The following is a 27,924-nucleotide window of genomic DNA, read 5'->3' as shown; positions in this document are numbered from 1 at the left end:
TATGGAAGTTTCCGTTTAAGCCCCCAAGAGCTTCTTTTCTTCTCATAGAAGAGTGAGAAATGGGGAGTTAGTGATAATTTAAAACAGCCAGCCATGTGATTACTAAGCACCTTGTTTTCTTTCCAGATCAAAACAAATGGAACGTACGGCTCTAAACTTGAAACACAGTTAAATAGTGACCCTTTTGAAGATTTGTCGTTTAAGCTGCTTGTGTCAAAGATGCAGACGTCTGTTCAAACATCACCTGTTCCCACTTTGAACCAAAAGGAGTTGATGCAGTTGCCTTCCACAACACAAAGAGATGCTGATATTTTGAATCCTGTAAATTGCATGCCAGCAACACCTCCTATTCCAACCTTTAACATATCCCAGGAACATAAGCGTAGCTCTCCAAATCCATTTACTACTGGACTGAACTGCACAAATCCGTTCACTGAAAGAACTCCTACTGCTGGAAACCCATTTAGAACAGAAACACGAGAGTCTGAAATAACTTCACGTTTACTAGAAGGACGTGCTGCTTGCAATCCTTTCCCTTCTCTAAATCCCCCCAGCTGTAATACAAGCAAGCCTGCATTTTCTGTCATTGCATCTGAAAACACTTTTTGCTTGCGAAGTAAATCTCTCATGGTAAAAAATGTACAGCCAAAAGGATGGGTAACGTTTGATGATGATGAGGAAAATTTCAACATAAAGCTAAAGCCATCTAACAGTGTTCCAGATCTTAAGCGAATCAGTTCCAGGAAGTCAGCTGGATCTCCAGAGTTGCTGGGCACTGAACAAAATACTTTTCTTGGTTCAGACTTCAACTTTGATGATGACTGGAGTAAAAGTTCTACCGATTGCTTCTATACAATGCCAGCAAGAAGACTACCTGCACCTCCTATACCGTCACGACTAACCAGCAACAGATCCCCCGCAGATCCTTTCACTTCTTCGGCACCTAAGGTGTCACCAACACAAGATTTTACAGAAAGATAGGTGTTAAAAAATATAAGAGGTTATATTTGTTGATACATTTATCCAGTAGAATAATTGGGCATTTGAGATTATTCTGTGTGCAATAATTAATTGTCAAATGCACTGAAACTTAACTATTCATAAACAGCCACTATTGTTTGTGTGTAAATTTTGGATATGTATATATGGTAGAGCACAAAAAATTGTCTGAAATTTAATAAAATCCCGATGTAATAGTATTTGCATAGACAGAGAAAAGAAGGATGAACTACTAATCTCATTAAAATATACCAATCTTGGATATAGTTTTTGCTTAGGGAGCTCTCTCATTTCGATTCCCCTTTGTGGAATTTCAAAAGAAGAGGCTCCCTGCTGGTAGCCTCCCCACTCCCTTTTTACTGTTTTGTTAATTGATATTTATAAGTATTTACCAAAGAGCTGCCAAAGTTTGAGATTTGAATGTTGACAAGTATTGTTTAGAAGTTGTTTAATTTATAAGAGGCTATGGATATTTGTAAGGCGTATATTTGAACTTGAGGCACAACAAAAATGGTCTAATTTCAAAATAGAAACAAAACTTTGCATATTAATATATTCAATATTTCACTTTAATCTTCTGTGTCAGTACATTTCAGCTATTAAATCTTATTGTGACATATACTCACTATCATTACTTCAGAGTAATTGTTCCATATCATCCATTTATTCATCACTATTTTAAAGATACCTTCTTCAACAAATTGTAAACAACTGATACAACAATTTTCTCCTCAACCTCTGGAAAAAAATTCCCCTTGGGTTTTGAGATACAAGCCAGTCTTTTCCAGTTGCAGACAACATGGTGGAGTTGGCTTGTCCCTCCTCTTTTGCCCTCTTAGAAGAGCTTTCTCGTCCTCCAGAAAGGTCTGAGCGAAAGAACCAGCAGCTGTGTTGCAACATCAGAGAAGGAGAAGGTCATCTTATGTGATGGGGCTGTCTGTTTGCTACCATCCCCATCTACCAGACTTACTGCTGTATTCTTTAAAATTGTACTTTGCAACAGGAGAGCAGTAAGTCTCTGAGCTGAATAATATCATTCTGTCACTTCTGCAGTTAAAGCGAAGTAAGTGTCCTTGCCCAGAGGTGCTGGTGCTGCTTTGAGGCTAGTGAAGGCTAAGTCGCAGTTCTCCATATTATGCTATAAAAACGCAACTCTGTGCTTTTATGATTTTCTAAAGCTCATGTGAAATTACCTAAAATATGGTATGCTGTTATCTTGAGGCAATTTAAAATAACTGATTTCCTTAGCTTCACTTACATATGCTACAAAACCCTGCAGTTCTCCTCACAGTGTCTTAGGCCATAACTGGTATCCGCAGCTTCGTGCTTTTATCCGGAGCTGAAGGTGTCACATTGTCGTCTCTTGGGGGACTGCAAATCCACGCCTACACGCACTGGCTTACTTGCAAACAAACCGTACTGGTTCTGCAGAACCAGGGACTGAAACACAACATACTACTAGCATTATATTTATAGTAGCAAAATACACGATGACAGTACTAGGTTGTTTTTTTTTTAAATTCTCAAATGCTATCAAAACATTATTTACGAAATAATTCACTCTTCCTTTAAAGCAGTATATGCATAGCCATGAGCTGCAGTTGGATAGAGGAGTGATGATAGTGAGTTTTCTATTGTGCTTTTTTCCGTTCCCGTCATTCAGCAGTACTTGTACATGTTACGCAGCAGTGGTACTATGCGCTTTGTCCTCTGGTGTGTGATTGACCTTGGTTTAAACTGTTGCTATAAACATCTGTGTGATCGGTGTTTTGGTATATTCTTACATTAGCAAAACAATTGGGGAGGGGACACACTTTTTGCTAGTGGGAGTTACATGATAAATATGTTCTTTGTTGAATATTTAATTACAGTGACTAAAACCTACTGTCTAAAGTGTACCTGGTAGGCAGCACTCCTGCACCTTACAGGATTACGGAGATGGACAGCCGAGTACTGCAAAGATGGCAAGAGATGCTCCAAGCCCACATATGTATATATGTATAGCTAATCGCTGTAACGTGTATTGACGGAAGCAACGACTAGCAGAAGCTCTGAAAAGACTTAAGAATCATAACTGAGACGCTCAACGCATCCTGGCGACCGCTGTGGCCGTGGCCCTGCCGGCCGGGGCGCCCCCGCTTGCGACACGCTGCTCGTGGCTGTCACCTCCCGGCGCCGCGCTGTGCCGCCGCCGCGGCGGGCAGCGTGCCCTGCCGACCCTGCGGCGGGCGGCCGTGTATTCGTGAAATAAACAGACCTGTCCTCGAGAAACGCGCTTTTCCTCTCTTTGTGCCGCGGGTGCTGTCCCGGGGCGCGCCGTGCCGCGGCACCGCTGGGCGCAATGGGGGGCGCGGGCTCTTTAAGCGTCTCCCATGACAGCAGCGGCGGGGCCGGAAGCGGAAGTGCCCGCGGGCCGGAGGGCGGGGCCGGCGGGCGGGGCCGTTGCTGGCGGCTCAGGTGGGCGCTCGGGCGGGTAAGAGGGAGCCGGGCCGGGCCGAGCTGAGCCAAGCCGGGCCGGGCCGGCTGAGGCCGAGGCCAGCCGGGCGGCGCCGCGCCCTTAGGCTGGCTGGGGAGCGCCGGGCCCGCCGGTATCCAGGGACGCGGAGCCGTTGCTGGGGGGAGGGCAGAGGGGCAGCGGCTGCGCGGGCCTGACGGCCGCCTCCTCTCGCCGTGCGGGCGCGGAGCGGCCCCGGCCTCAGCCCCGCCATGGTCCGGCTACACGTGAAGCGCTGCAACGAGAGCCAGTTCCTGCTGGAGGCGGCCGGCAGCACCCGCCTCGCCGACCTGGTCCCCCTCGTCGCCCGCATCTACAACGGGAGGCTGAAGGTGCAGCGCCTCTGCTCAGGTACAGGCCCCCCGCCGCGGCGGTGGGCTCCCCGCCGGCCCGGGCCCGGCCGCACCTCCGGCAGGTGTGGGGCGCTGGGGCGGGGGTTCGAGGTCGCCTCTGAGGGCGCGGGAGCCCGGCTGCCCTGGGCTCGGCCGCTGCTCGGCCGCCGGGTGCTTGTGCCCCGCTGTCCCGGACCGGGGCTGGCGGCGGAGGGGCGGGCGGGGAGTTCCTGGGCTCGCAGTTCTCTGCCAGCAGGAGTTCAGAAGTACCTCTCAGCTCCCAGCCCAGGCAGACAAGCCATCCTCCCCTAAATTTACGAGAACAGTGCGTACCCACTGGAAACGCCGAAGCATGTATAAATGCTCACCTGCTGGTACTTTAATAATCCTTATTTTTTGGAAACCGTATGGCTCTGAGTTTCCCACTGTACGTGGCTGAAAAGTCATCCGTTGCATGACTGAACTGCAGCATGTCCTGTCCCAGGAAGACCGTGTATATACTCCATGACCAGCGGTGTACCCTCCATGTGAATAGACTTCTCGTGTTGGCGCCAGGCATCCACTTGCCGTGCGATAGACTCACTGGATGTACCTAAATTAATGCTTGAGTTCAACTGAGGAGGCAGCTTTTGAAAAACACTTACTGTTTGTCCCTGCTGCCCCACTTTGGTTTGCATTGTGGATCAGCCTGGGAGTACGTGAAGAGATTCAGATGACACTGAGCTGAAAAGTGCAGCCCATTTACACTTGATGTGCTCCAGCCACAAATATGTATGTAGTGTATGAGGCCATACTGAGGCTAATCTGAAATTTTAAAAAATCCTGAACCCAGGTGCTGTGGTTACAATGTTTCTAGCACTCACTCACTCCACAGATCTGCTGCTGTCACTCCACAGTACTCACTTACTGAGCCTTGGCCTTTCTGTTTTCATGAGGGTGCCTATATTCCCAAGCCATGGGAACAAAATTACTGTTTCTTGAGACCTGGGGTACTTCTCGTGTGCCTGTTGTGAGATGGATATGCTTTAATTAACATGATGATGGGAAAGAGGCTGGAGGGCCTTCAAGGAAAGGATGCTGTGAGGTGGGCTGACAGCTGCGTAAGTTGTTCTGAGGGGGAAGTGGTGAGGAACCTTGTAGGCTGAGGATCAGATGCTGTAGGCTAGATAACAGAGTTAGGAAATGACATCCACACCCTGCCCGTTCTCACTGCGTGAGGCTGTACCTTGTGCATGTACACCTCTCTGTTTCAGCTTAGAATTGCTTCTCGATTAGACATAAATTACCATAGAGACATTTGTTTACTTTTTATTTTGTGCTGGGTGTGAATCCGACTCTTTGGGTCTGTTGTATAGCCAAAGCTGTAGATAGTCCAGTTACATATTTTCTCAACTGCAAAGACATTGATTACTGTATAACAATAAAATATGTTTCTATTTTGAAAAAACTTGCTTTCCCAAAAGTACTCGGAAAACGGAATATCCAGTCAGCTAAAGCTAAGGAAGTACCAAAAAGAAAAAGCTTATGGCCAGCCAGTAACATGTAGGTTTGCATAACTGCAACTGTGTCATTTGTTACATTGCTTCATATATATGTGAAATGTATGAATTGTAATATAATTACAGCTTACATATTTATATATGTGTATTTATGTACCTTATTATTTATTCCATATACTTAAGCTCTTTAAAAACTGAATTATAGGAATAAGGTTTGTCTTCATGTACATAATATGAAAGGCTTTTTTAAATGGTATGTTCTCAATAACAGAATTTTAATCTTGTTCTCTAAACACTTTAAAGAGATGGAGGAGCTGGCAGAGCATGGTGTTTTCTTGCCTTATAATATGCAAGGACTGACAGATGAGCAAATCGAAGAACTGAAGTTAAAGGATGAGTGGGCAGAAAAGTGTGTACCAAGTGGTGGAAGTGTCTTCAAAAAGGATGAAATTGGGCGAAGAAATGGACATGGTAAATCAGATGTAAATGTTTGCTTCTTTCCCTGCACATAATCTGTAATATAATGAGGAACATAAACCCCATAATTCTGGACCTTTCACTTTTACCTTGCTGTCCTGGAAGCACTAGAAAATGAGTAGATACTAAGTAGACATCTGATTTCAGGCCAGCGTGTTAGCCAGCTTATATTAGTTACAAAAATTGTCCTATAAATAAATTCTTGTAAAGGCAGTTGTAGATTTGTTAAGTGCTAGCTATTTCAGGAGCCAGTTTTCACAATAGGTTAGGTAAACTATCAGTTAGATACTTAAGTCTTCTGTCTTGGGTTAGGACCTGGTATAGTATTGGTTTAAAAGCGTAAACAGTAGTATGTCTCTTCAGCACCTATGCTGTTTAACTTTACAACAGTAGTCTTTGCAAGTAAACTCCAAAGATAAGGAAACAATTATCAGAAGCAAGTTGATTCTTCCTCTTTGATTTATTCTCCCATTTGTAAATGTATATATAAGTACTGTTTTTCTCCAGAGGCTCCAAGATACATTAACTGGTGGTTTTTCTAGTGTTTCTCCTTTTTTCTCATTGACTGTGACTCAGACTTACAGAACACAGTCACATCACTTTTTTTTTTCTGCAACTCCAGCCAAGTGGTTTTGCCTTAGCACTTGGTATGTGTTTTGAGCACTGCTTTACCATCAAGAGCATGAGAACCAATTGCACAGAAGAGACCACAGTTGTTGTCTTGCTGTCTGTCCCTGTACTTTTGACACCCACAACAGCCCTTGTTGGGTCAGCAGCCCTTTAGACGTTGGTTGCAGGGCAGCTCCGTTAAAGAGGAATCTTTGAGTAGAATAACTTGGTCTTAACTTGTCATACGCAAACAGCTTACTCCCAGTGTCTTATTTTGGGGAAGATAATTCTTCTAACGCATTGTCCAATTGAATTTAAGCTTCTGCTGAACTTTATTAAGAGCTTATATCATAGCTAAAAGTTTTCCCTCCTAACTGTATTCTCGGAAATGGCTGTCTCATACGTAGTAGGCATGCAGACAAAGACTGTCTTGTTTGTTGTGGTTGTTAGCAGTGTTGGGCCTTACACTGAAAGTCTGCAAGCAGCTTTAGCGTAAGGACAGTACCACTTGTAGTAGTTCTCTGGCATTTGTTTGTTAGTGGGAGAACAGCTTTGTAATATTAACGAAGTTATGACATTGAATTGTGTCTAAATGTGGGCCAAAGCAAATACCATCAAATGATGTATTTAATCAGCTGTGAACATGATTTAATTGGATTTTTGTGTTTGTTTTAAAAAACTTCTCCTCAATTAAAGTAGATAACTATGTATTTGCAAAACTGCAGTTGATGTCAGATTGTGATTTTACTTAGAAAAAGGTCAGAAAACTCCAAGCTGTTGTCCCTGGTTAAAGCACATCTGCTGGTACAGCCCCCAATAGTTGTGAGTACATCATGGGAGAGATGTTTTTGATTGTGGAGGGTATGAGATTATGGCTGTTGCTTTCAACTTGGTACTTTTGCCCCACATGAAGTTCCAAATACCAGTCAAATGTCTGTGGAAAAGTAAGTTTGGCGCTGTCATGAGGAATACTGTTTTGTTTCTTAAATTAGTAAGAAATAACAGCAATGAACTATCAAACTGGTAAATAGACTGCAACTCAGTAGTGTCTGTCTTGCTTTGTGATTTAACAACATTTCATTTGCTTACAGTAGAGAACAACCTGGACAGGTTGTTTGCTTGGTTTCTTTATAATAAGTCTAGGCTATTAAATACGTGTCTCTTATTTTTAGCTCCAAATGAAAAAATGCAGCAAGTTATAAAGAAGACAATAGAGGAAGCCAAGGCATTAGTCTCTAGGGTAAGTTTCCTAAAGTAGCCTGTGGTCTGTGGGACCTCCTTAATAGGTGCTGTCTAGTTGTGCAGCAGCTTAAGAAAAAATAGACTTTTTCCAGTGCAAGGGCTGACAGTTTTCGAGTAATATCATGGAAGTGATGTGTATAGTGTAATAAAACCTGACATTTCTGTTAATGATTTTCCTAATGGCTTTTGGCAAGCTGGTTCAACAAGTTAAGGAATCAGATATTAAACTCCAAGTGATCGCTGGCAGCCAAGACCACATTGAATGATTAAATCACATTTAATTTTATCCACACGCTCTTGATTTGCTATTGATGCATTCTTTGGGCGAATGCTTGTCATGTTTTCTGGTGAAAAATTAACTGCATTCTGCGGTGTTCATGGAATAAACCAGGTTTTGCTCGTTAACGTAGTCTTTTGAGTTTTATGTGTAATTAATTGAAAAATGTGTTCTAATATCTTAGATTAGGCCTTGGTTTTACAAGCACTTGGACGCGTGCTCAGTCCCAACAAGTTTGGGTATTTAAAGATAAGTGTGAGGGTATGCCCCTATGTCCCAATCTGTAGATGCTCTGCATTCTGTCTCAGCTTTTGTATGACTTTGAAATGCAAATTAAATAGTATTTATTACCAGATTTCTTTTTTGTAAACATCTGTAAGCAATTTTCTTCTCCCCACCCTTACAGTTCTGGGAACTGGTATGTGTGGAACTTTAAAACAGCCTTAAACCAGTTATGGAAATGGATAATGTTACTGAACTTTTGGTGTTGCCTGTGCACTCAAATTGGACTTGCTGGCTGTTTTGTTGCTGATAACGGTGTCATATCAGTCATTTGGAGTGAGCAGCTCAGTGTTTCCAAGGGCCCCGTGGAGGCAAGCTGAGGAGCTGTCCTGTCACCTGGCAGCACTCAGTGTGTTGAGGTGCAGCAGACTTCCTGAACTGAGGCATGATTTCAGCCGAACTGTTCTTAGTCATAGCAAAATTACACAAAATGAGAGATGTTTCAGACTAAAGCTTCTGGACTATAAAGATTTTCTCGATAGGCTTTTTTTTTTTTTTTTCCTGTTGGATTGCCTGTCATCAGCTCTGTTTCTAAACAGGGAGGAAATCAATAATGCGAAATTTTACTTGTTGAGTCAAAAATATCTGCAGATCTGGTCTCCACTTTGCAGGTCTTCCTGGGTCAAACCTCTAACTATATACCCTGTTGTCAGTTACAATAAAAAGTTGCAAAATTGATGCCCTGCATGCTGACTTACTCCCAAAATTACTGCCCTTCATTGGTGAATGAAGTTAAGGATAGTTTGGGAAGTGGTTTGTTAGGTTCGTCACTTTACAATGATGGAAGTGAAGAAATATGCCAGTGTATTTTTTAAAAAAAATAAAAGTTGATAATCTGAGATTGAGAAACCAATTGTACTTGCCAGACAATTAGTTTTAAAATGTCCACAAGGAGGCAACATTCTCTTACTCGCTTTATGAACCTTGTTCCATAAAATATTGGAACTGGTAAATCTATAAGCACAAACTTGATTTCTGCGCTTCCAGATGCATCTTGGTTTTCCTCTATCTGTTGTGATAGGGTTTGGAATGATCTCAAGTATTTGAGGTTACAGATCTCTGCATAAGCTGTGCAATATGCCAAGCTTTACTCTTCTGCTCATATTGTGTTCTATTTTTTTGCTCAAGTTTTAAGACCCCTTCTCTAACCTTCACTTGAATTCTGCTGGTTTGAATCTTGTTCATGGATCACAAGTACTCAGAACAAAAGACTCCCCCATGCAGTTTCTGTGGTCACGTGTACTTGTTCAAATGCCTGTATCCCAAAGACATTTGTTACTAAATACCTCCTGCACAATTTAGTGACGATCTCTTCCCACCACCACCCCCTGTGTAAGCAAGCTAAATGGAAGGGGCAAAAGTGGAGTGCTGTGTTCAGAAGTCAACATTCAAATGCGAAAATTTGTGGCTCTGATATCTTTGTGCAGCCAGTTACCTTTGCTCAAATACCCACTATTGAACCTTTGAACTGACTACAAAGCAAAGGCTTTCTGCATGTTTTTTTAAATTACCAATGATCCCTGTCTGTATTTCAGAAACAAGTTCAGGCCAATGTGTGTGTTAATATGGAGATGGTGAAAGATGCATTGGACCAGCTCCGAGGGGCTGTAATGATTGTGTATCCAATGGGATTGCCTCCACATGATCCAGTTAGGATGGAGATTGAAGACAGAGAAGACTTGTCTGGAACTCATGTATGCAGTAAAGTATTTGGATTATATGTAGTGCCTGGGTTAACTATGTTCTATGTTCTCCGTTTTATCAGCGAAGGTTGTTTTTATTTGCATAACAAATTCTGTTTAGTATTTTTTCTGGTAGTTTATGTAAAAGCACACCAATAGCTTAACTGGAAGGAAGAATGAAATTGATTTCAAATGTTACATACAAAGTTCAGGTAAATCTGGGACTCATTTTAAATAGCTTGTCATGTCTGTCTTATGTCAGTATTGAGAATTTATTGCCCTAAGTGTTCATGTTAGATCAGGATTGAATGGAATATGAGCAAAAATGCTGTCAATTAGTATGAGGACAGAGATGTAGCAGAAGTGTAGTCTGAAATTACACTGGCCTTTCTGTTAGGAATTCCAGAAAGATTTTCCCAGAAAATGTTTCTGCATTTGAAAAAAGGCAAAAAACACACTCACACACCACTTCACCTTGTTTGGTTTTTTGTTTATCAAAGGCTGGACTTGAAGTTATACCAGAATCAGAAGCACAATTGTGGTGGGCAGGAAAGGAGTTGAAAGAGACAAAGTTGCTCTCCGACTATGTAGGCAAAAATGAGAAAACAACCATCATTGTCAAGATACAGAAAGTAAGTGTCGCTGGGAGTTTTCTTTACAAGTTACTCACCTTTGGCTGTCTAATTCTCTGTGGGGGAGAATTTTCCATAGGTGTATAAAATGGATTAGATTAGTTCCGGCTTGAGTGTCAAAACTGTACAACTATTTTAAGGTTTTAGTTTATTATATACTAAGTTTTTCTTTAGTAATCTCTTTGCCTGTCAGTTAAATACTGTAGATGCTATTACTTGCTTCATAGCACTTTTAAAAAGTATAGCAAGGAGGTATTTAAAAATAGATGAAGTGCAAATTGAAAAGTTAAAAAACCTCAAGTGGCTCTCAGTTTCATCTCGGTGCAAGAGCACTGAACAGACCCAGTCATTCAGTCTGCCCGGTTTTTCTAATTGTACTTGTGAATGTTTTTCTCTCCATCACCATTTTTTTCTGGCCCTTAAAAAACATTTTTAATGTTTTGTGCATATGTGGTGTGGATACCTTTCATTTCTGTTTTAGTCTGTTCTGTGTCTGAAAGGCAGTGTCTGTAACTCAGTAATTTTCTGCCAGTGATGTCCTGAGTTTCTTGATGGCAGGTCCTCAGACTGTTTCAATTGCCTTGGAAATGTGGACATGTCTCTCTTTTTTTGAGAGGACACAGGTTGTGCAAGAGCCTGACCTTCCGCTTCTCCAAAGTGTTAAGTGAGCGTTCGCTCGGTGCTAGAAGGAAGAACGAGCTGCTGGGCCCGTACCACCCAGTTGTGCTGTTGGCAGCAGCTTACTGAAAGCTTCCAGCTGAACTTTTTTTAAAGAAACGAGACTTTCCAGTTGTGAGATGTGATGAAGCAGATGAGGCCTTCTGTATTAATTTGAACACAGGTCTGAGTCATCCTCCGGAGTAATTAGCTAAAATGAGGCAAAGTTGTCCTGCTGCTTCTCAGTTTATAGACCTGATGCTTCAGCAAAAGCCAGTTGTTAAGCGTATACTGGTGTCTGACACAATGGTCATATTCTTGCAGTATCATAATTAGTACCAAGCTACTGGGACTGTTCATTATTTTTTGGACAAAATGATTGTGTACTAACTGTGCAGTTGTGTTCATCGGTGGTGACAATGCCATACTCAAGGAAAGAATGTTTGAGGTTTCAGTTCATTTTCAGAGCTTTGGCAGAAGATGCTCACACTGTTCGTGTGTCTGTCTGTCTCTCTATAAAACCACATTCAAAGGGTGCTTTTGTGAATGTCAAATGTCTTTGAGTACTTGCCCATAGCTCAGAATTACTCTGGAGCTGCATTTCACTTCCATGTCAGTGAGAGCTTCTCTGCCACAGAAAGTATTGAGGTTTATGGCAGATCTTATTATCTGCAGGTGTCTGTAATAGGATTCCTGAAAAATAAGTCAAGTGATTTATGTGTTTGTCATTTAGAAGAACAGAATTGCTTTCTTTTTCCTATCAGGGTGACTGAAAAATTGTTTGACAAATCAACAGCCGTTGAGGTGTTAGGCTCCCAGGAAAGTTGTCTTACTGTTTAATTAGTTGATGGGCCTCTTCAGAGAATGCAGAGTAGTATGGTGGTTTTCAATCTGACAAGAGATGCCTGCATTTTTGGGTTAGAGAGCTAAATTAAACCACCTTCGACCCTTTTTGTTCCAGAGAGGATTCACCATCTCCTTTCAAACTGTTCTGTTTGCTATTGCTGACAATAGCTGTCGTCAGCTATTTTCTGCTATGTGCATTATTTCTTCCATAAGGACAGTTGCCTGGGGGGGGGGGGGGGGGGGGGGGGGGGGCGGAATATTTGTAGTAACAAAATTTCTTTTATCTGTAGTGTTTTGTAACTACCTTCCTTCCCTGCTTTACTTAAGTCATGTGCCATCTTGAGTTTGTATTAGCAGGGGAGCTGAAGATGGATGGACCCATCCCAAGACATCTGGAACGACCTTAAACCAGAGATTTATTATGTCTTTTAGAGGAGTATAAGTAAAATAAACTCAATCCTATTGCAACTTCCATTGATGTTCACAAAATTGACAGCGTGATTCAGATGCTGAGATGAAAAAATAATTCTTACTTGAATGCTGCAGAAGTTTTTCAACTTTTATTTTCCTGTTCTGAGGGACTTCATTAAATTTCAGAAATCCTATTGTCTGAAAAAAGATTTTGCTATCTTTGCATAGCAACTTCTCTTCTGTATTGCAGATGCCATCATAAATAAAATTTATGATTTCCCTTTCAGAAAGGACAAGGAGCTCCAGGGCGTGAACCTCTGATTAGTCATGAAGAGCAAAAACAGATGATGCTGTATTACTACAAAAAGCAGGAGGAACTTAAGCTAACAGTGTCTTTTTACTGCGTGTGAGCTGTGCTGTTGCAGACACTAACTGGAGGTTATGTTATTTACTGCCTTCTTCACCTGTCCGTTCTGTTTACAGAAACTAGAAGAGGATGACGATGACTCATATCTAAATGCTGAGTGGGCAGACAGCCATGCTCTGAAAAGGCAATTTCATGGTGTAAAAGACATCAAATGGGGTCCAAGATGAAGCTTGGCAAACACCTTTTTGCCACTTTAAGCTGTTCGGTTGATACATTTATTTGCAACAAGGAGTTGTGTTGTGTGCGGTAGATCCTTCTGACAAAAGAAAGCTGACGTTGTCACTTGTGTAGCAGGTGCCAGTTTTAGCCTTAGGTTTTCAATAAACATTTACATTTCTGTGTAACTGTAACAGCACTTGTCCCTGCAAAGGAAACAATCAATCCTGTTGAAGTTTGTTATTTTATTAGAAACTTGTAATTTGAAATACTAAACTATTTTATAGATAATACATCTCATAGATGAGCACTAGAATGTTTGGTATTGTTTTGAGTGGTCTTTGTACTTTCTTCCTGATTCTTGCATTTCTTTTAGATGGTATGGTCTGTAGAAGATAATTTATTTTGTAAGAAATCAGTTTTCCCAGGCAAATCCAGTGAAAGTTAGTTATTTTAATAAACGTACTTGTTTGCATTTCAACATAGCTAATCCCAAATTATCATTTTTAAATGAGTTGACCTCTTAACAGTTGTTTAAAGGAAGTATTTTTATATAAACACAAATAACACGAAAAATCCTTGTGGAATGCTTCATTTTCGTTCTTCTGATTTAGTTTTCATTGACACTGGAAGCCAACCTGTTGATCTCATTCAGTTTAACAAGCTGTTAGCCATGATACTTTATGTAAAGACTGACAGAAATCTGCTTATGAAAATATTCATCATTTGCAAGTAGCTTGGATACAATAAGCCCAAGTTTAATAGGGCAAGATCTCTAACACGGAAGTACTTCTACGATTACAACTGGATTAGAAGCATTTAGTTTCTAACAAATCAGCATTTTAAAATGAGAATTCATGAAATTTATCAGAGAGTGTTTCCACTATATGCTTGATGTTTAGGATCCTTTACCGTTTCTAAAATGTACCATCAGTCAGTTCTGGGTTCAAGACCAACAAAGCAAATGCTAGTAGACTTGAAGTAAATGTTGTGTCTGTTTTTGAAGGAAGGATTCTGATTCAGGATACTGTATGACTAATGGATAATTAAATCTCCAGATTTCTCTGTGTTTAGAAACAAGTTGCTTGAGTTTTACGTGTTTAAACTTCTGTGTCCTTAAAGGAGATGCTTTTCTATGGAGGCAGATGTGCATCTTCATCAGGTTGCTGAGCTGATAAGCCAGGGTGCTCTGAAAATTCTGCATGAGGATCAATGGAGTGTTTTAAAAAGAGGTGAACTGACACCTCTTGTGGGCACTCACAGGCAACAACTGAAGTGGCATGTTCATTCACACCCCAAAGCAGTTGTCCCTAGGCCAGCAGGGAGCTGAGAACACCCACCTTTTCAGTTCTGCAGCACAGAAGGGACAGCCAGCTGTGGATGTTGGGTTTGTTGCTTGCAGTAGACTTCAGGATACCAAGTTGCCCCTGCATGCATCTGCTTCCTTTCCACCTGAACCAAACTAGATCATGTTCACAAACTACATCAGTCTTGAGAACAGGCAGTTGCTCATCAGCACCTAGTTGAAGTCAAATTTTAATGTGAGATCTCTTTTGCAAATGCCACATTATGGCACTGTGGTGCTAGGGCTGCTCAGCAGCTCTGGAAGTCAGATGGGTTATGTTTGCTCTCTGAACTTACACCCGTATTTGACATTTTTCGTTGATAGGTTTTTTTGGTCTTATTCACGTCCTAATCCTCATGTCAGGAGGGCTTAGAGAGAGAGACACTTGAAAACATAAACATCTGAGATGTTAACAACTAGAAGCTTCCTGCCTTGCCAAACCTGCCAGTGCAACAAGGTGGAAGTGAATTCTGTGGTCATTGACTGTCCCCTAAAAATACTCTGTGGCTCTCCGGATTCACAGATCTCAATACTTCTGACTTAAATCTCTCTGCTTGCTTGAGTCATTGTAAAATAACAACAAGAAAGCATTTTGCTTGTCATTTTCTAATGATGAAAAAACCCCATTATCTCTAAATATTAGTATGGTTGAAGAGATACTGGTCAAATGAAACTGAAGTGTTTTCTGAACTCGCAGCTGGAAGATTGAATACAGAAAAGAGAATTAATGCCATTCAGTGAACTATTAACGGTGCTTTTACTTAAATCAGTGATTCTTTTAGGAAAGCTTGGTGTTAGTTTTTCTGGACTATCAACTTTTAACTTTTTTCTTAGAACAAAATTGGTATTTGGGATTTTTTTAAGTTGCGAAACTTCAAGTATTTTTTCATTTCAAACCTACTTGGACTTATTTCTATGCAGCAAGAAAATAGATTATGTTTTAATAGAACACTTTGTTCTACCACTTCGTCAGATGGAAACTGGTATCCTGTACAACTCTGGAGATTTTCAGCCCTTCCCAAATATGAAGGCTTTTTTCCTAATGTGATCCTTCGCTGTCATTGGGTGGAGTAAAGAAAATCTGGAAGTACTTAATTTCATAATATCACTGGCATTGTAACCCATGGTGGTATGGCAGATGTTCTTGATCCATAACTGGATTTGGGAGCACTTGGTGAAATCATTATAAAATCATAAAATTCATTGATATATTATAAAGGTGGTTAGTTACCTCGCTCCAGCTCCTCATAGTCCTACTGGCTGTAAGAGGCCCAGGCTGCCGGAGGTGTTGCTGTGGCCTTTAAAGGGGCTTCTACAGACAGACCACCTCTCCCCTGCAATGCTCTCCTCAGCGCTTTCACAGGGGTGTGTATGAATGTTGCCTGAAGGGCCAAATTTCAAAAGAAGTTCTGCCTTGAAAGTAATTCTTTTGGGCAATTATATACATATATATACACACTCCTCAAAAAATCGAATTACTATTTGTAGATTAATAACTTAGGATTGTTGCACATTTGTTTTCCTCTTTTCCAGCAATGTTCTAAAATGTTTAGGTCCTTTTGGCAGACAGAAAAAATGTCACCCTGTTTATAAGCTTTTTAAAGCAAGTTGTGTGGCAGTCTGGCACGTTTTGTGTCCAGGGGGCAAGTTACAACCTGGTGGTTCCCAAACTGAATTCCTCCAGGAATCATATTGTTTGCTCTGCTGCTTGTGACAGCGCTTCCTCTCCCCAAAATCTCACCTCTTCTGTTTAACAAGCTGGCCAAGGACAGCGAGTGTTGGTTGCTGTGTGGTTTTCATCCACCAACCTGGGAGCGAGATTCCTGACAGATGGACTTGCTCATAAGCTACCTGAGGTGGAGATCCACTGCAGGATTGGGGGTTGCAATGTGACCTTACCTCGCGGTGCTTGTTTATCAGCATTTATGCACCCTGGAACAATCTTGTAGCAGGAGTACTTATTTGCCTGCTCCTTAATGTTTGAAAGTAGCTTTTTTTAGTTAGTTAGTCATAACTGCATCAGCCTTTGCAGGATGCTTCCCAGATGTTTTGGATCAGTTATAATGAACGCTTGAAAATATCCAACTGAATCCTCTTACAAACAGAGCTTTTATCTTAGATTAGTTTTATTCTGAGGAGTTTATTCTGTGGGCTCCCGGTCCTGTAAATAACTGAAATCATCATTGGCTTTTGGCCATTTCATTTAATTTTCTTGATACCAGGAAAGTTCAATAGCAGAGGAGGCAAACTGAAAATAGCATAAGCAGTGACGTATTTATACTCCCTTGATCTCGCTCGTTAAACCCTGCTGCATATCCACGGCCGCAGGTAACTGGTTTTCCATGACAAAACCCTGACGCTTTGCTAGTGCCTTCCCAGCAGAGCTCTTTCTGCAACTGGCGTAGGAGGAGGAGGACAAGTCATAGGAGCACAAGTTCTACTATCTTTCCAGGACTTGTTGAGAGTTATTGTCTCAGTGAAAAAGAAAGTTTAAAATTACCATTATACGGAGGATTCTGAGGCGGGGAGAGTTTGAACAGGCCCTTTGATTACGGTGCTTGTAACATTGTCGTTTCCTCTCTAAAAATGAGGGAAAAGCAGGTGTAGGAAGGAACACAGAAAAAACCTTTGACTGCTGCTCTCTGCTGTAATTGGCCCTGTGTTCTTTCGCTGAGAAAACTGTCTGTAGGATCAATGCTCTTCTGAGTTCTCATGACAGCATCTGTAGATCTGCTGGATTCATTTATTTGGCTGAAATTGAATGAAGCTACTGGAAAAAGATGAAAGAATACAGGAACAAAGCAAAGCCTATAGATATTTAAATATCTAAAGAATGTGAGAATTGTAAGATAGGAATACCACACGTAGGTTTGCAAATTTGCAAAAGCATTTTATCTTTCTTCTAAACTGTTTTATTTCTGGAAGTTTGATAGCAGACTTGCCATTCCAGGGGGAAAATTCATTCTCTATCAAAGGATACACACAGCGGAACATTGCTAAAATGTTTGTTTTGTGACCATATCACTATCTTGATTAATGGAAATCTGCATTATGTGTTGGTGAGGGTTGCTAATGCTGTTACAGTCCTTAATGTGCTATTGAGGTTTCCTTGAACAGGAGCGTGGGAGGAGGCAAGGCATGGGCGTTTTGCTCTGTGTGGACGTGGCTCCTGTGTTGCTTCCCCCGCCCCAGAGGTCGGCTGGCTCCTGAGCTGCAGGGCAGGTGCTGTCCCTCAGGCCACTGCTCTGCCCCGGCACGCTGCCACCGCTCCAGGCTTGCCCCATGCCTGCCGGGGGGGGTGGTGTCTGATATCTGCATTCTGATATATTGTCCTATATCATTTTACCACGTGAGGGTCACAGGCAAAAGCCACCGGGGAAGTGGAACTTGGCTCTTGTACTGGAAGGTCTTAGAGCAGGGTGAGCCCAGTATACACAACATGTTTTAAAACACTCTGGTGATGTTTCTTGGTTATTTTCCCTCTCTGTTCCCCCCTCCTCTGCCCACAGACCCTTGTGCTCTGTTGCGGGTTTTCTGAATGGCAGGAGGGGGCCGCTGTCTGTGGCTGTGGGATAGGGTGGCTGTGGTGGGCTGCCATTGCAGTGGGGTGACCCGGTCCCCAACTCCATGCCCAAGGTGGGGGTCCAGTATGTGGAGAGAGCTGGAGCCACCGCTTTTGGCAGCTCTGACATCTCACCAGGGTGCAGCTCTTGTTCCTGCTCAGCACTGACAACCACGGGAGCCTGCCAAGGTCTGGCATGATGGGGCCAGAAAGAGGAGGACACCCGCCACCGCTGACAGCAAGGTCTCCCTGCCAGCAGACGTGAGGATTTCCCAGCTGCCAGTGACCTCCTGAGCCTGTGCGCTCTTGCACGCTGGTGTTGGAGGAAGGTGCAACAAATTGCATCTGCCCGCCTGGCTGTCGTCAGTGTGCGAGCCGGGAGACACCACCAAGAGCACGAGCTGGCACCTTTCCTCCGGCTGTTCCCATCCTCAGCTGCCATCTCTGTGCACGGGGTGACAGGGTGGTGGTGGCCCGAGGCACCCGTGGGCTGCCCCCACCTTGTCACCCAGCCCCAACTGTGCACCTGTGCTTCACCCAAACCCACCCGCCTGCCCGCGTGGGGGGCTGTGCGTGTCCCCAAGCCACGCTGTGGTGAGTACGGGCTGTACAGCAGCTACAGCGGGGTTGTGTTGAGAATGAGGAAGTTTATAGCAAAAATAGGAAATCTGGCACTTCCTCAAGGGAAAAGAAAAGGTAATTATTGTTTTATTCCAAGGGTTGTGTTTGTGAGAACAGCTCTCAGCAAAGGCTGAGTAATACAACCAAGTACTTACGATGTTGCGGTTAAAAATTGGTGTGTGGGGACTTGTTTGCCCTGAGAATCAACATAGAGCTGTCACTCACGTTATCATGTACGGGTCTGCAGGCACCGCTGCAGAAGTGGTGTGATATTTCATACCACCTCTGCTTCGCTCTCACCCAAGCGACAGCCCCTGCTATTTAAGGGTTCAACCCATAATGGTCCCCAGCACAGCGGTCAGTTATGAGTTTGCAGCTCTGTTTTTTTCCTGCATCTCCCTCCCTCAGAAATGTCTTGCAGCCTCATTCAGAAAAGGACATTTCACCTCCGTCCTGATGAGGGATTTTTTTGGAAACCTGGTTTTAAATTCTTTCAGCAGATAGGCAGGGTGCTTGGAGCTGTAATGCAACCAAAAGGGTGGAGCGTGGCATTGTTGCAGCTTCAAAGGCTGGCTTCCAGGTGTGGGGAGACCTGGTCACAGGCCTGTAAAACAATGCAGGGTGGGAGATCTCCGGAGGGGTGCTGGTCCTACCGTGCACTTGGAGCGGGGCTTCGATCTAACCTGGATCCAGCCTCAAAACTAGATCATGTTGCTCAGGGTCCTGATATTTTCAAAAGAAAAACTCCTCCATTGTGACTGGACCTGCCAAGGTTTCTGATGGATTTTTATCTCCTGTCTGGTTTACTGCATGAAGAAGGTGTGAACTCTGCCTGATGCTTTCAAGCTCTTGCTATGCCAGCAGAAGAGTGACTGGGCACTACCGTCATGTCCTTGGGTCTTAAAAATGCACGGTCTTAGAGAAATGCAAGGGTCTTAAAGAGCGTGGGGAGTTGTATAGGGCTGGGTCAGAGCTTGCCCAGTGGCTAGCACTCCAGTGAACCTCTACAGCTGTAATTACTCTGCAACAGGGTTTATTAATGGATAGTCACTAATGTACCCTGCCCACTGCCGCTGGACAGGTATTGCTGAGGTGCCCTGTGCATCTGAGGGCATGTTCCCACCCAGGCTGTAACTGGGATGTCACCAGAGCTGCTTGTAACATCAAGCTGGGATTTGCAGCTTTCTCCATGAGAAGCTGCAAGTCTGCCATTTCCTACAGTGCTGAAAAAGGAGTTTTTTGCTACAGTTCTGGGCTGACTACATGTTGAGGCTGGGCTGGTTTTTTTCCCTCCAGAAATGAGAACATAAGAAAACAAGTCAGTCCCCTAATGCTGAAAGCAATCCTTGGAGGACTTGGTTTGCCAGCGGCATCTCAGGGTGCCTGGCCAAGGGTGACCACTGTGGGGCTGCCACCCTGAGAGCAGGGGGGTGTCTGTTACGGCAGACATGTTTGGGGGCTGGCAGGAGCCCCGTTTTCTCTTCTAAAAGTGATGCCTGGCAGCAGAGCAGGAGCACCCCCAGCACCACTGAAACCGCGCTGGGCAGCCCTGGGCATACGAGGTGCTGGCGTGGGGCTCTGCAGGCTGCACACGTGGCGGGGCCTGCTCCTTGGCAGAGGAATGCTGTTGGCTGTGCTGCTTTCATGCTGCAGGAATCTGGTGCTCTGGCACTCAGATCCGCGTCTCCTCTGAGGACAACAGCTCTGCCGCCTCGCTGCTGCTTTGCAGGGTTCGCTCCAAAACTCACTGGAGAGTGACCCCCATTTGCTTCCCGGGGTCTGAGTGGGCTTTGGGAGGCCAAGAGAACCCACCACAGACAACATCACAGGCTACGTGAAATCCCCTGCCTTGGCCTGTGCCTGAATGCTCCGTCGCTCAGCCACGCCCCTTGCAAAAAAGGCCCTTTGTGGTCATTTATCCCTCAGGCTTCCCAGCGTGCAGATGAAGCCAACTGGATGGCTTCCACACCTGGTTTCGCTCCTTTGCTCCTTGCTTGCACACCTACAGTTTTGCCTTCCCAGGTTGCCGCAGGCTCTGCCCCCACCCCAGCCCTGCCTGCACCCTCCTCCCCTGCTGCCCCGGGCACCCCCTCGCTGCCCACCCACCACAGGTGCCTCCCGAAAAAGGGCTGGGGTGGCGCCGGGGATTTTTGGCCACAACGTTGCACAAGCGTCAGCTGCCACACCTGAGTGGCTGCCGATAAAGGTACCAGTTTCGGAAGGATTTATTTACTGCTTCCTGCAACCTCACCCAGGGGTTCCTGGAGGTAAACTCTGGGTTATTTTAAAGGCAGGAGTTAAACCAGCCACACCAGGACTGCACATTGCCTTGCAGCAAGTTTAGGTGTTAATGCTAGGTCATGTAATTTCCAAATGCACGTCACTCCCCTAGCTGTGAACGTAGCATGAACCTAATAGTTACGGCCAAACAACTTGCAAGCTCCCCTTTGTAATGTTTTCCTCTTATGCTGCTCTTCTGGGCGGTCGCAGGGATTTTACTGCTGAAACTCCCTCCTGCTGCCAGCCCTGAACACCCTCCCCGCCTGCTGCTGCTGCCCTGGGGCAGCCTCCTCAATGATGTTTCTGCCATTAGCCTGGAAATGAAGTAGGTACCAGCTGCAGCATTGCTGCTTCTTGTTTTTCCAGTGCACGCATCCCACTAATAATCAGCCAAATCCAATTGCTTCTTACCATTGCTCCTGTTCCAGTAAAGCAGGAACTGCCACTGGCACGAGCTGGGCTCGGTGTAGCCGCTGTTTCTCTTTAATGGACACAGTCTTTTCCCATAAAATCGTGCTCTGTGTGGGCTTGGGTCAGGTAAGTATGTTCCACATTACTTTTCTGGTTTCTATGCTGGATGCTTTTTCCGCAGAGGGTGTTATTTCAGAAAGATCAAAATAATTCGGTGTCCGTTTCTCAGGTTTTAACTTGTCTGTTTTCACTCTAACTTTCAGACCTGTGAACAGTGAACACCTGTGAACAAGGTGAACTGCTAATTGATAGCTTTCCCCAATTAGACTGGGAAAGTTTGTGAAAAAGAATAAAATAGCAATGCAAACTCAGACTTTAAACAACTCAGTCAAGGGAACACTTCCTGAGTGAAGCTCAACCTCCTGGTCTGGAGCAAAAGCTGCTTTCCCCATCCTGCCGAGTAACTCCTCATGCTGGGGTGCACGATCAGGCTTTGTCACCATGTTTGACGATACATTTAAACAGGCGCACACTATTAAGCACTTTTTTTTTTTTCTCAAAACATATTCCCAGAGGCTGCGAAATGCTCCATATTGGGAAGCAGGCTCTTCTCTGGCACCCGTGGAAATCTTTTACTGCCTGCCTACAGCCTGTGGTGGCAAGCAGGGAGGAAAACCAGGAGGGAATCAGATCTGTTAAGTCATTTACAGGCAGCTATGCAAAGGTAATGGAAAAACAAATTGCTAATCTTCACTTGAATACAAAGGATTTTTTTCCTCCAAATTTGCAAAAGTAGATGAGAGAACTAGGAGTTGGGAAAAGTAGACCATCTTGCAGTTTTACTCCAATGAAGGGACTAACCCCTTAAGTTACAGACTGGTTTCCGCTGGTCTGCTGCCACTTCCGTTGCTTCATCACCAGGAATAAACACCCCTGTTTTCAGCTGGGAACCCCAAAGCTGGGCTATCGGATGGAAGACGTGCATGGATGAACAAAACAAGAGGGAAAGGACCTGTGGTGCCCAGTGGCAGGACCAGAGGCAATGGGCACAAAGTGAAACGCGGGAGGTTGATTCCCTCTGAACATCAGGACACACTTTTTCACTGTGAGGTTGACCAAGCACCGGCACAGGCTGCCCAGGGAGGCTGTGGAGCCTCCATCCCCAGAGATACTCAAAAGCCGCTGGGACATGGCCATGGGCAACCTGCTGTAGGTGGTGAGCAGGGGTTTGGACCAGATGTCCTCAACCTTTCTGTGATACTGTGGCCACCCCTAGGACATGCTACTTTTACTTAAGCTTGAGCAAAGTGTAAGTCTGGTGGAAAGACTCACTCCCAGGTTTTGTTACGGTGTCAGCTTCAGGACTAAAACGCCGTGGAGGCTCACAGGTTGAGGAAAGCAAACACAAGAGATTTTAGTGAGGATAAACTGCCAGACAGGTAACTTCCAAAAATAGATCAGCTGGAGATCAGCTGAATTGTGGACCCCAGGCTCTTCAGAGGGAGTTTCACGGGGGTTAGTGTTTTGGGGAGGCAGCTGGATCAGGGCCCTGTGCGGGGGAAGGGGCAGCCCCCCGCCCCGAGCCCCTGCCCTCAGCCCTGCTCTCTGTGTGTTGGAGCCCAGCCCACTCTGCAATTGACACACGGCCTCTTCTGAGGGTCACCAACAGGAAGAGAATCCGTTTTCGTACTGGTACGGTCTGTCAGCAGGGGGAATTGTTGGGATGTAGATCAATCCCCCTTTCTTTCTGTCCGGGAAATGGGTGGCACCTGCCCCCGTGAGTCAGGAGGAAGGAGCCGGCCCCTGACCAGAGCTGTCCCACACCTACCCGCAGGGCCAGCAGAAGGAAAACCTGCCTTCCTCCAGCCTCAGGACAAAGGCACGGGGTTTTTCCAGACCAAAACCTATCCATCAATATCGTGCAGTGGCACAGGTTATGATGACTTTCTAATGGAAAAAGGAAGAGTCGAGTCCCCGTGGGTGTGCAGCCAGGCTCCTGGGCTGTGCCAAGTGTTTCATGCAGTTTCCCCATGCCATGGGTGACCTCAGGTCTTCGGCCATCTCCTCAGCCCCTCTTCCTTCCGCTGATCGGATGCTAACTGCTGCTAAGATTTTTCCAGTTGAGCACGGGATTGCACTTTCGTCATTTGAGCAAGCCCCCTTCCTCCCTTTAAAGTTTTCCCATGCTTAATTTGACTGTAACTGTAGGAAATGACAAGTCATGTCACTTTTTTTCTTTCCAAGTGTTTCATACTACATCACGATACCTAGGCACGCAGCGTCTGAGCGGGAAAGCACAACGAACTCATGAAGAGTATTACCAATAGGAAGTGACATTTTTCCTGCCTTTGTTCAGTGAATTCCCTACGGACCACAGCTAAAGTATCGGAGACATTTATTTAAAGACAGGAAGGTTGCTTTTTCAGCTTAGATACATTTCTCATTTAATTTTCTGTGCAACAGAAACCAAATCAGACTAGTCTGAATAATTTTCAAGTGAAGATTGTAAGCTTCCAAAAAATCCCGAGAATATAACCTTCTATCAAGTTCTGGCTCTATCAGAGAAATTAACACAGCACTTCACTTACTTAGGAAGTTTTCTTAGTATGTGTCAACTTCAGGAGTCTTTTATGAAAACAGCCATTTTCAAGCTTGTGCTTCACAGATTTGCCAGCTAGCAGCAGAGTTACATCTTGGGCAGGTATCTTCTGATGGTTGAATGGTGACCTTTTCCTTAACAACAGGGCTGAAAGTCTTGAATGCAGACTGATTTTTGCCCTTATGTCCATTCCTCAGCAGCGCATTTCCTCCTAGGGCTAGCCTTACCTGGTGGCTACGTGCTTTCAAAAAGAAGGGGTATACTTGGAGAGGTATTGGGAAATCTCCCTACACCAAGGGTGCCTGACTTCAGGTGCTGCTGTGTTAGAATCAAGAAGAATGCTACAAAGGAGACTAATTCTCAAGCCAGGAAAATTTTCACTGAAATACCAGGCACTTCTTCGCAGATTGGTTTCCAGACCTCTCAGCCCAAAAGAGACCCTTCTTTCATGTCTCTCTTCTAAGTGCATCAACTGGACTCAAGCGAGCAGAACTTAACTCCCTTGTAATCAGGATTGCTGTTACCAGAGGAACAGGATTTATTAGGGAAAGGCTGGGTTAAGGCAACAGCAGAAAAGCTTCAAGCCCTGTGTTTAATTATGCTTCGTCCTGCTCATGCTATTAATAATACTTGTATTTCTCATCAATAGAGCATGTTCTTATGTAACTTATGAGCTGCAACTAACTGGTCACAAGTGTCATATCCTAATGCAGAAGGTATTTCTCCGTGTTATGCTGCTTAAATATTTTTCTCCTTTTTAAATATTCCTTAACCTGCCGATCCCAAATTACAGTGAAAAGTAATCCATAACATATCATAACTTAAAAACTATGAAGGTCTGTAGAAGTGTTTTTTCACAGAACAATTTCTAGACAGTCAAGGGTTTTAAACTCTCCTTTTATTGTATAGATTTCTTCTTACTTTACAAATAATTATATGCACTGATACAAATGTTCCTTCACAGAAGGTACATTTCTTTTTTTTTAAAAAAGGGCTAGGGTGTCATCCAAAATAAGCCGTTTATTGTTCATTAATATAAAATGTATTCATATTTCTAGGAGGTGTCATATCCAAACCACTGTTCATCCAAATTTCTTGTATGATCTGCTCCCTGCGCTCTATCCTTTCAGCCAGTTCCGCAGCTTCTGTTGAATTATAACCTGAGTAAGAAGGTCTGTAAAGTCCCACTATCTCATCCCTGATGTCCGAATCAGAGGAATCCTCCTCCTCCTCCTCCTCATTTTCACTGTTCTCGTACACTCCATCACTTTCTTGCACTAACTGATCCTTCTTTTTGTGCAATTTCTGGAAGTCACTTGAGCACGACACACGGATCACCAAAGCACACAGTGTGAAGATTAACCCCACACAAACGCTGGACACAAACAGGAGAGCAGCTCTTTCAAGGTGATCTGAAATCAGAAAGCCAGTACTTAAACACTTCACAAACTGCCAAAACCTAGGTACAAAAAAAGTCCACTTCCATTTTGAAGTGCCCTGCATTGTGGAGCCATAATGGTGGGGTGAGCTTCGGGAGACTGGGGGTGAGGAGAGGCTTTTTCTGTCACTCACCAAAACCACCTTGCACTTGCAGTCTGAACACTGCCATCTCTGCCTCTTCAAATTACAGTGCAAAAACCCCAGCCTCTTAATAGCATCTCGTTATTAGCATCTTACTAGCATTCTCAACCAGATGCCAGAGGCATACCCCTGGGTTTTTATTTTCCAGCCACCCTGCCAAAACAGGCCTTACCCTTATGAAGAGGGGGCATGGGAAGAGCAACTCTGGGCTCCACAGAGCCATGGCAGCATCTCCGGGTCAGGCTGGGCAGGGAGCATTTTTCTTCCTTGACACAGTCCAAGATCACTTCTCAGTATAGCAACAAGTGAGACAGATGTGGAAACAGCCTTTCTCAATGGGCTGTAAAATCCAGCCCTGGCTGTTTGAGGTGCTGCTAGGAGGTCTCAAGGGTGGTGGGGTCAGGGGGTTTGGGGAGAGCTGCTGGGGGCAGCCAGGTACTGCTGGCAAGGACAGACTGTCTCGCTGTGCCAGCAGGCTGTGGCCACCCTTCGTGCTCCTTGCAAAGGCTGTGAGATGATGCTCAACAGCTGGGTGGTTCTTGGCATTTTCTAGAAAAGCAGCAATCTTAGCTCCAGAATTGCTTCTCAGCACCAGCATTTGCTCACTTCCAAAATTCATGACTTCTTCTGTGCTGTTAAGAGATCTGGTATCACAGATTAATTTGCCTGAACAAAGTCTGCCTTAGTGCTGCTAAGTCACAAGACTTGCCACGTCCCACACCAGAGATGGCTGGCTTTGGGCTGCTTGTTTGTTTTGCTGCTCCTCGATGATCCTTGTATGTATGCAAACCAACATTTCCAAAAACGGATGTCTCTAGCGCTGCTCCTAGATCAGGACCAGGTTTTCAAAAACACTGAACAACCAACAGTCCCCATTGAAAATATTCATTAACAAATATCTTAGCTGCAGTCACTAAACGAGTTTAGATCCTTCAAGATGGAAAATATTCTATAAATAGCAATTATGCTGCGATTGCCCCATCCACAGGACTGCAATTTTGTTGTAATAATATCGTTACTATAAACAGGGGATTACCAGTTGTGACCTTCTGAGGTGATCTTCCCTTTTCCCAAAATGCCATGATCTAATGAACCAAACAATCTCAGCCTCATTTTCCTACCTCTAATGTATGCAAATGTAGCCAAGGAGTTGCTAACAATAATTCCATCTTTCTTTGGAAGTCTTGATTCCTTTGGATCAAGGTTGACACCTGTGACACGAGAAGGTAAAGCAAATTCAATCATATCATAGATGATGAAGCTACTAAACTGATATTTACCCAATAACTTTTAAACTAACAAGGCCACCTGAAACAGAGGCAGGCCAGCACTGTGTCATAGGAGCCTTGCAGAACATTAGCCCAAAAGACGGTTGACATATAAAATAAATATTGAAATAAAGTATAAATAACGAAGTATTGAAAATACGGAATATCTAGAAAATGGAAAATTAATTTAAAATAATCTATTCTTTTAATCAATGAAACCCATTGTCTACTCCCATTGAGGTTTCTGAAACAGTTTTACTTCGTTAAACTTCACAGCTCTCAAAAGGACTCCCCAGCCCAGTCACTGCAGTACACTCCCGTTATTGATCACAGCAAATATGCACTAGCCACATCATTAATTTTGTTGCCTTTAAGAAGAGCACGTGTTGGTGTAACTCCTGACAGTTAGACTCCGCCCTGAAACAACCGCAATTTCACTTTTACTTTTCCGACAGTTCAAAGTTAATAGACAACATGCTGGTTACGGGCAGGTCCGGGCAGGCCACTTGTTTCGTAGCGTTGCTGTGACAGCAGGACAGTGCTTGCACCAGTCCTGTCCTGCTCCCAGCCCATCACGCTGCCCTCTGGGGGGAAGGGCAGCTGTTTCAGCACGGTTTCCGTTACCTCATCCCACCTCCCTCAGACCGAGCTCTGCAGTGGGAAAACGTCCTATTTCAATCAAAAGACAGCAGCAAACTGTATGGTTTTTGATGGCACGTACCATCATTCTGTTTGACGGAAGACTTGCTATCAGTGACCACGGGGTTGACAGCCGTGAGGATAAATTTAGGAACTGAAAAGATGAAAGAAAATATACTGTTAGTTTTAGGAACCAGACCCTCGGTTAGTTACCAATCCCACTGCTAACTCTGAGTTTATTAACTGGGTTTCTGACGGTGGCATCAAAGGGATCGGAGGGGGTGGCTGTGTCCAGAGCCAGCGCGGGCAGGCGCCAGCCCTGCCAGAGTGCAAGCCCAGCCCCGACACTGCAGCCAGCCTGAGCCTCCTCGGCGGCCCGGAGATGCTCCATCGCGCCCAAAGGCCGGGAACGACTGCAGAGGTGGTGCATGGTGCTTATCCTCGCTGTACCAGCCCCGGCCGGGGCTGCGGCCGCTGCCTGCTGTGTCGCCTTGACTTTTAGGAACTGAGTTATACTCTAACCCTGATGGCTGGCAAATGCCTCAGGAGAGGCTGTGCCCGGTTATATGCCCTCCTCCTGCCACCACCACCCACAG

General features: G+C 44.4%; 3 protein-coding genes across 22 annotated transcripts in view; 2 read left to right on the top strand and 1 right to left on the bottom strand.

Annotated features, from left to right (window-relative positions):
* SYNJ1 (synaptojanin 1) overlaps nt 1–2,765 on the top strand; it is a 68,784-nt gene extending 66,019 nt beyond the window's left edge. For 11 of the 17 annotated variants that reach the window (XM_056327369.1, XM_056327370.1, XM_056327357.1 and 8 more), the window contains one exon: nt 127–2,765. In XM_056327369.1, coding sequence (XP_056183344.1) covers nt 127–981 — 855 coding nt within the window. In that variant the 3' untranslated portion in view covers nt 982–2,765. The remainder of the gene's footprint in view (nt 1–126) is intronic. The other 6 variants (XM_056327372.1, XM_056327373.1, XM_056327368.1 and 3 more) reach the window with 1 other exon arrangement.
* Nucleotides 2,766–3,429: 664 nt separating this feature from the next.
* On the top strand, nt 3,430–13,507 carry CFAP298 (cilia and flagella associated protein 298). The gene is made up of 7 exons (XM_056328858.1): nt 3,430–3,844; nt 5,628–5,795; nt 7,583–7,650; nt 9,747–9,905; nt 10,394–10,525; nt 12,727–12,822; nt 12,923–13,507. Exons 1-7 carry the CDS (start codon nt 3,706–3,708, stop codon nt 13,031–13,033), a joined length of 873 nt encoding a protein of 290 aa, XP_056184833.1. The 5' UTR covers nt 3,430–3,705; the 3' UTR covers nt 13,034–13,507.
* An 11,212-nt stretch (nt 13,508–24,719) lies between these two features.
* EVA1C (eva-1 homolog C) overlaps nt 24,720–27,924 on the bottom strand; it is a 40,579-nt gene continuing 37,374 nt past the window's right edge. For all 4 annotated transcript variants that reach the window (XM_056328787.1, XM_056328783.1, XM_056328785.1 and 1 more), the window contains 3 exons: nt 27,411–27,482; nt 26,543–26,632; nt 24,720–25,252 (listed from right to left, as the gene is read on the bottom strand). In XM_056328787.1, coding sequence (XP_056184762.1) covers nt 24,861–25,252; nt 26,543–26,632; nt 27,411–27,482 — 554 coding nt within the window. In that variant the 3' untranslated portion in view covers nt 24,720–24,860. The remainder of the gene's footprint in view (nt 25,253–26,542; nt 26,633–27,410; nt 27,483–27,924) is intronic.

The sequence above is a fragment of the Falco biarmicus genome, chromosome 2 (genome assembly GCF_023638135.1).
Source record: "Falco biarmicus isolate bFalBia1 chromosome 2, bFalBia1.pri, whole genome shotgun sequence".
In the NCBI taxonomy this organism is placed as follows: Eukaryota; Metazoa; Chordata; class Aves; order Falconiformes; family Falconidae; genus Falco; species Falco biarmicus.
This window is presented reverse-complemented; position numbering and strand designations above follow the sequence as displayed.

Bases quoted from the DNA above. Each gene is read 5' to 3' on its own strand.
- CFAP298 (XM_056328858.1), top strand. From the start codon at position 3,706: ATGGTCCGGCTACACGTGAAGCGCTGCAACGAGAGCCAGTTCCTGCTG. The intron at 7,651-9,746 runs GTAAGTTTCCTA...TCTGTATTTCAG, and splicing joins CCAAGGCATTAGTCTCTAGG to AAACAAGTTCAGGCCAATGT. The intron at 12,823-12,922 runs CTAACAGTGTCT...TTCTGTTTACAG, and splicing joins AAAAGCAGGAGGAACTTAAG to AAACTAGAAGAGGATGACGA.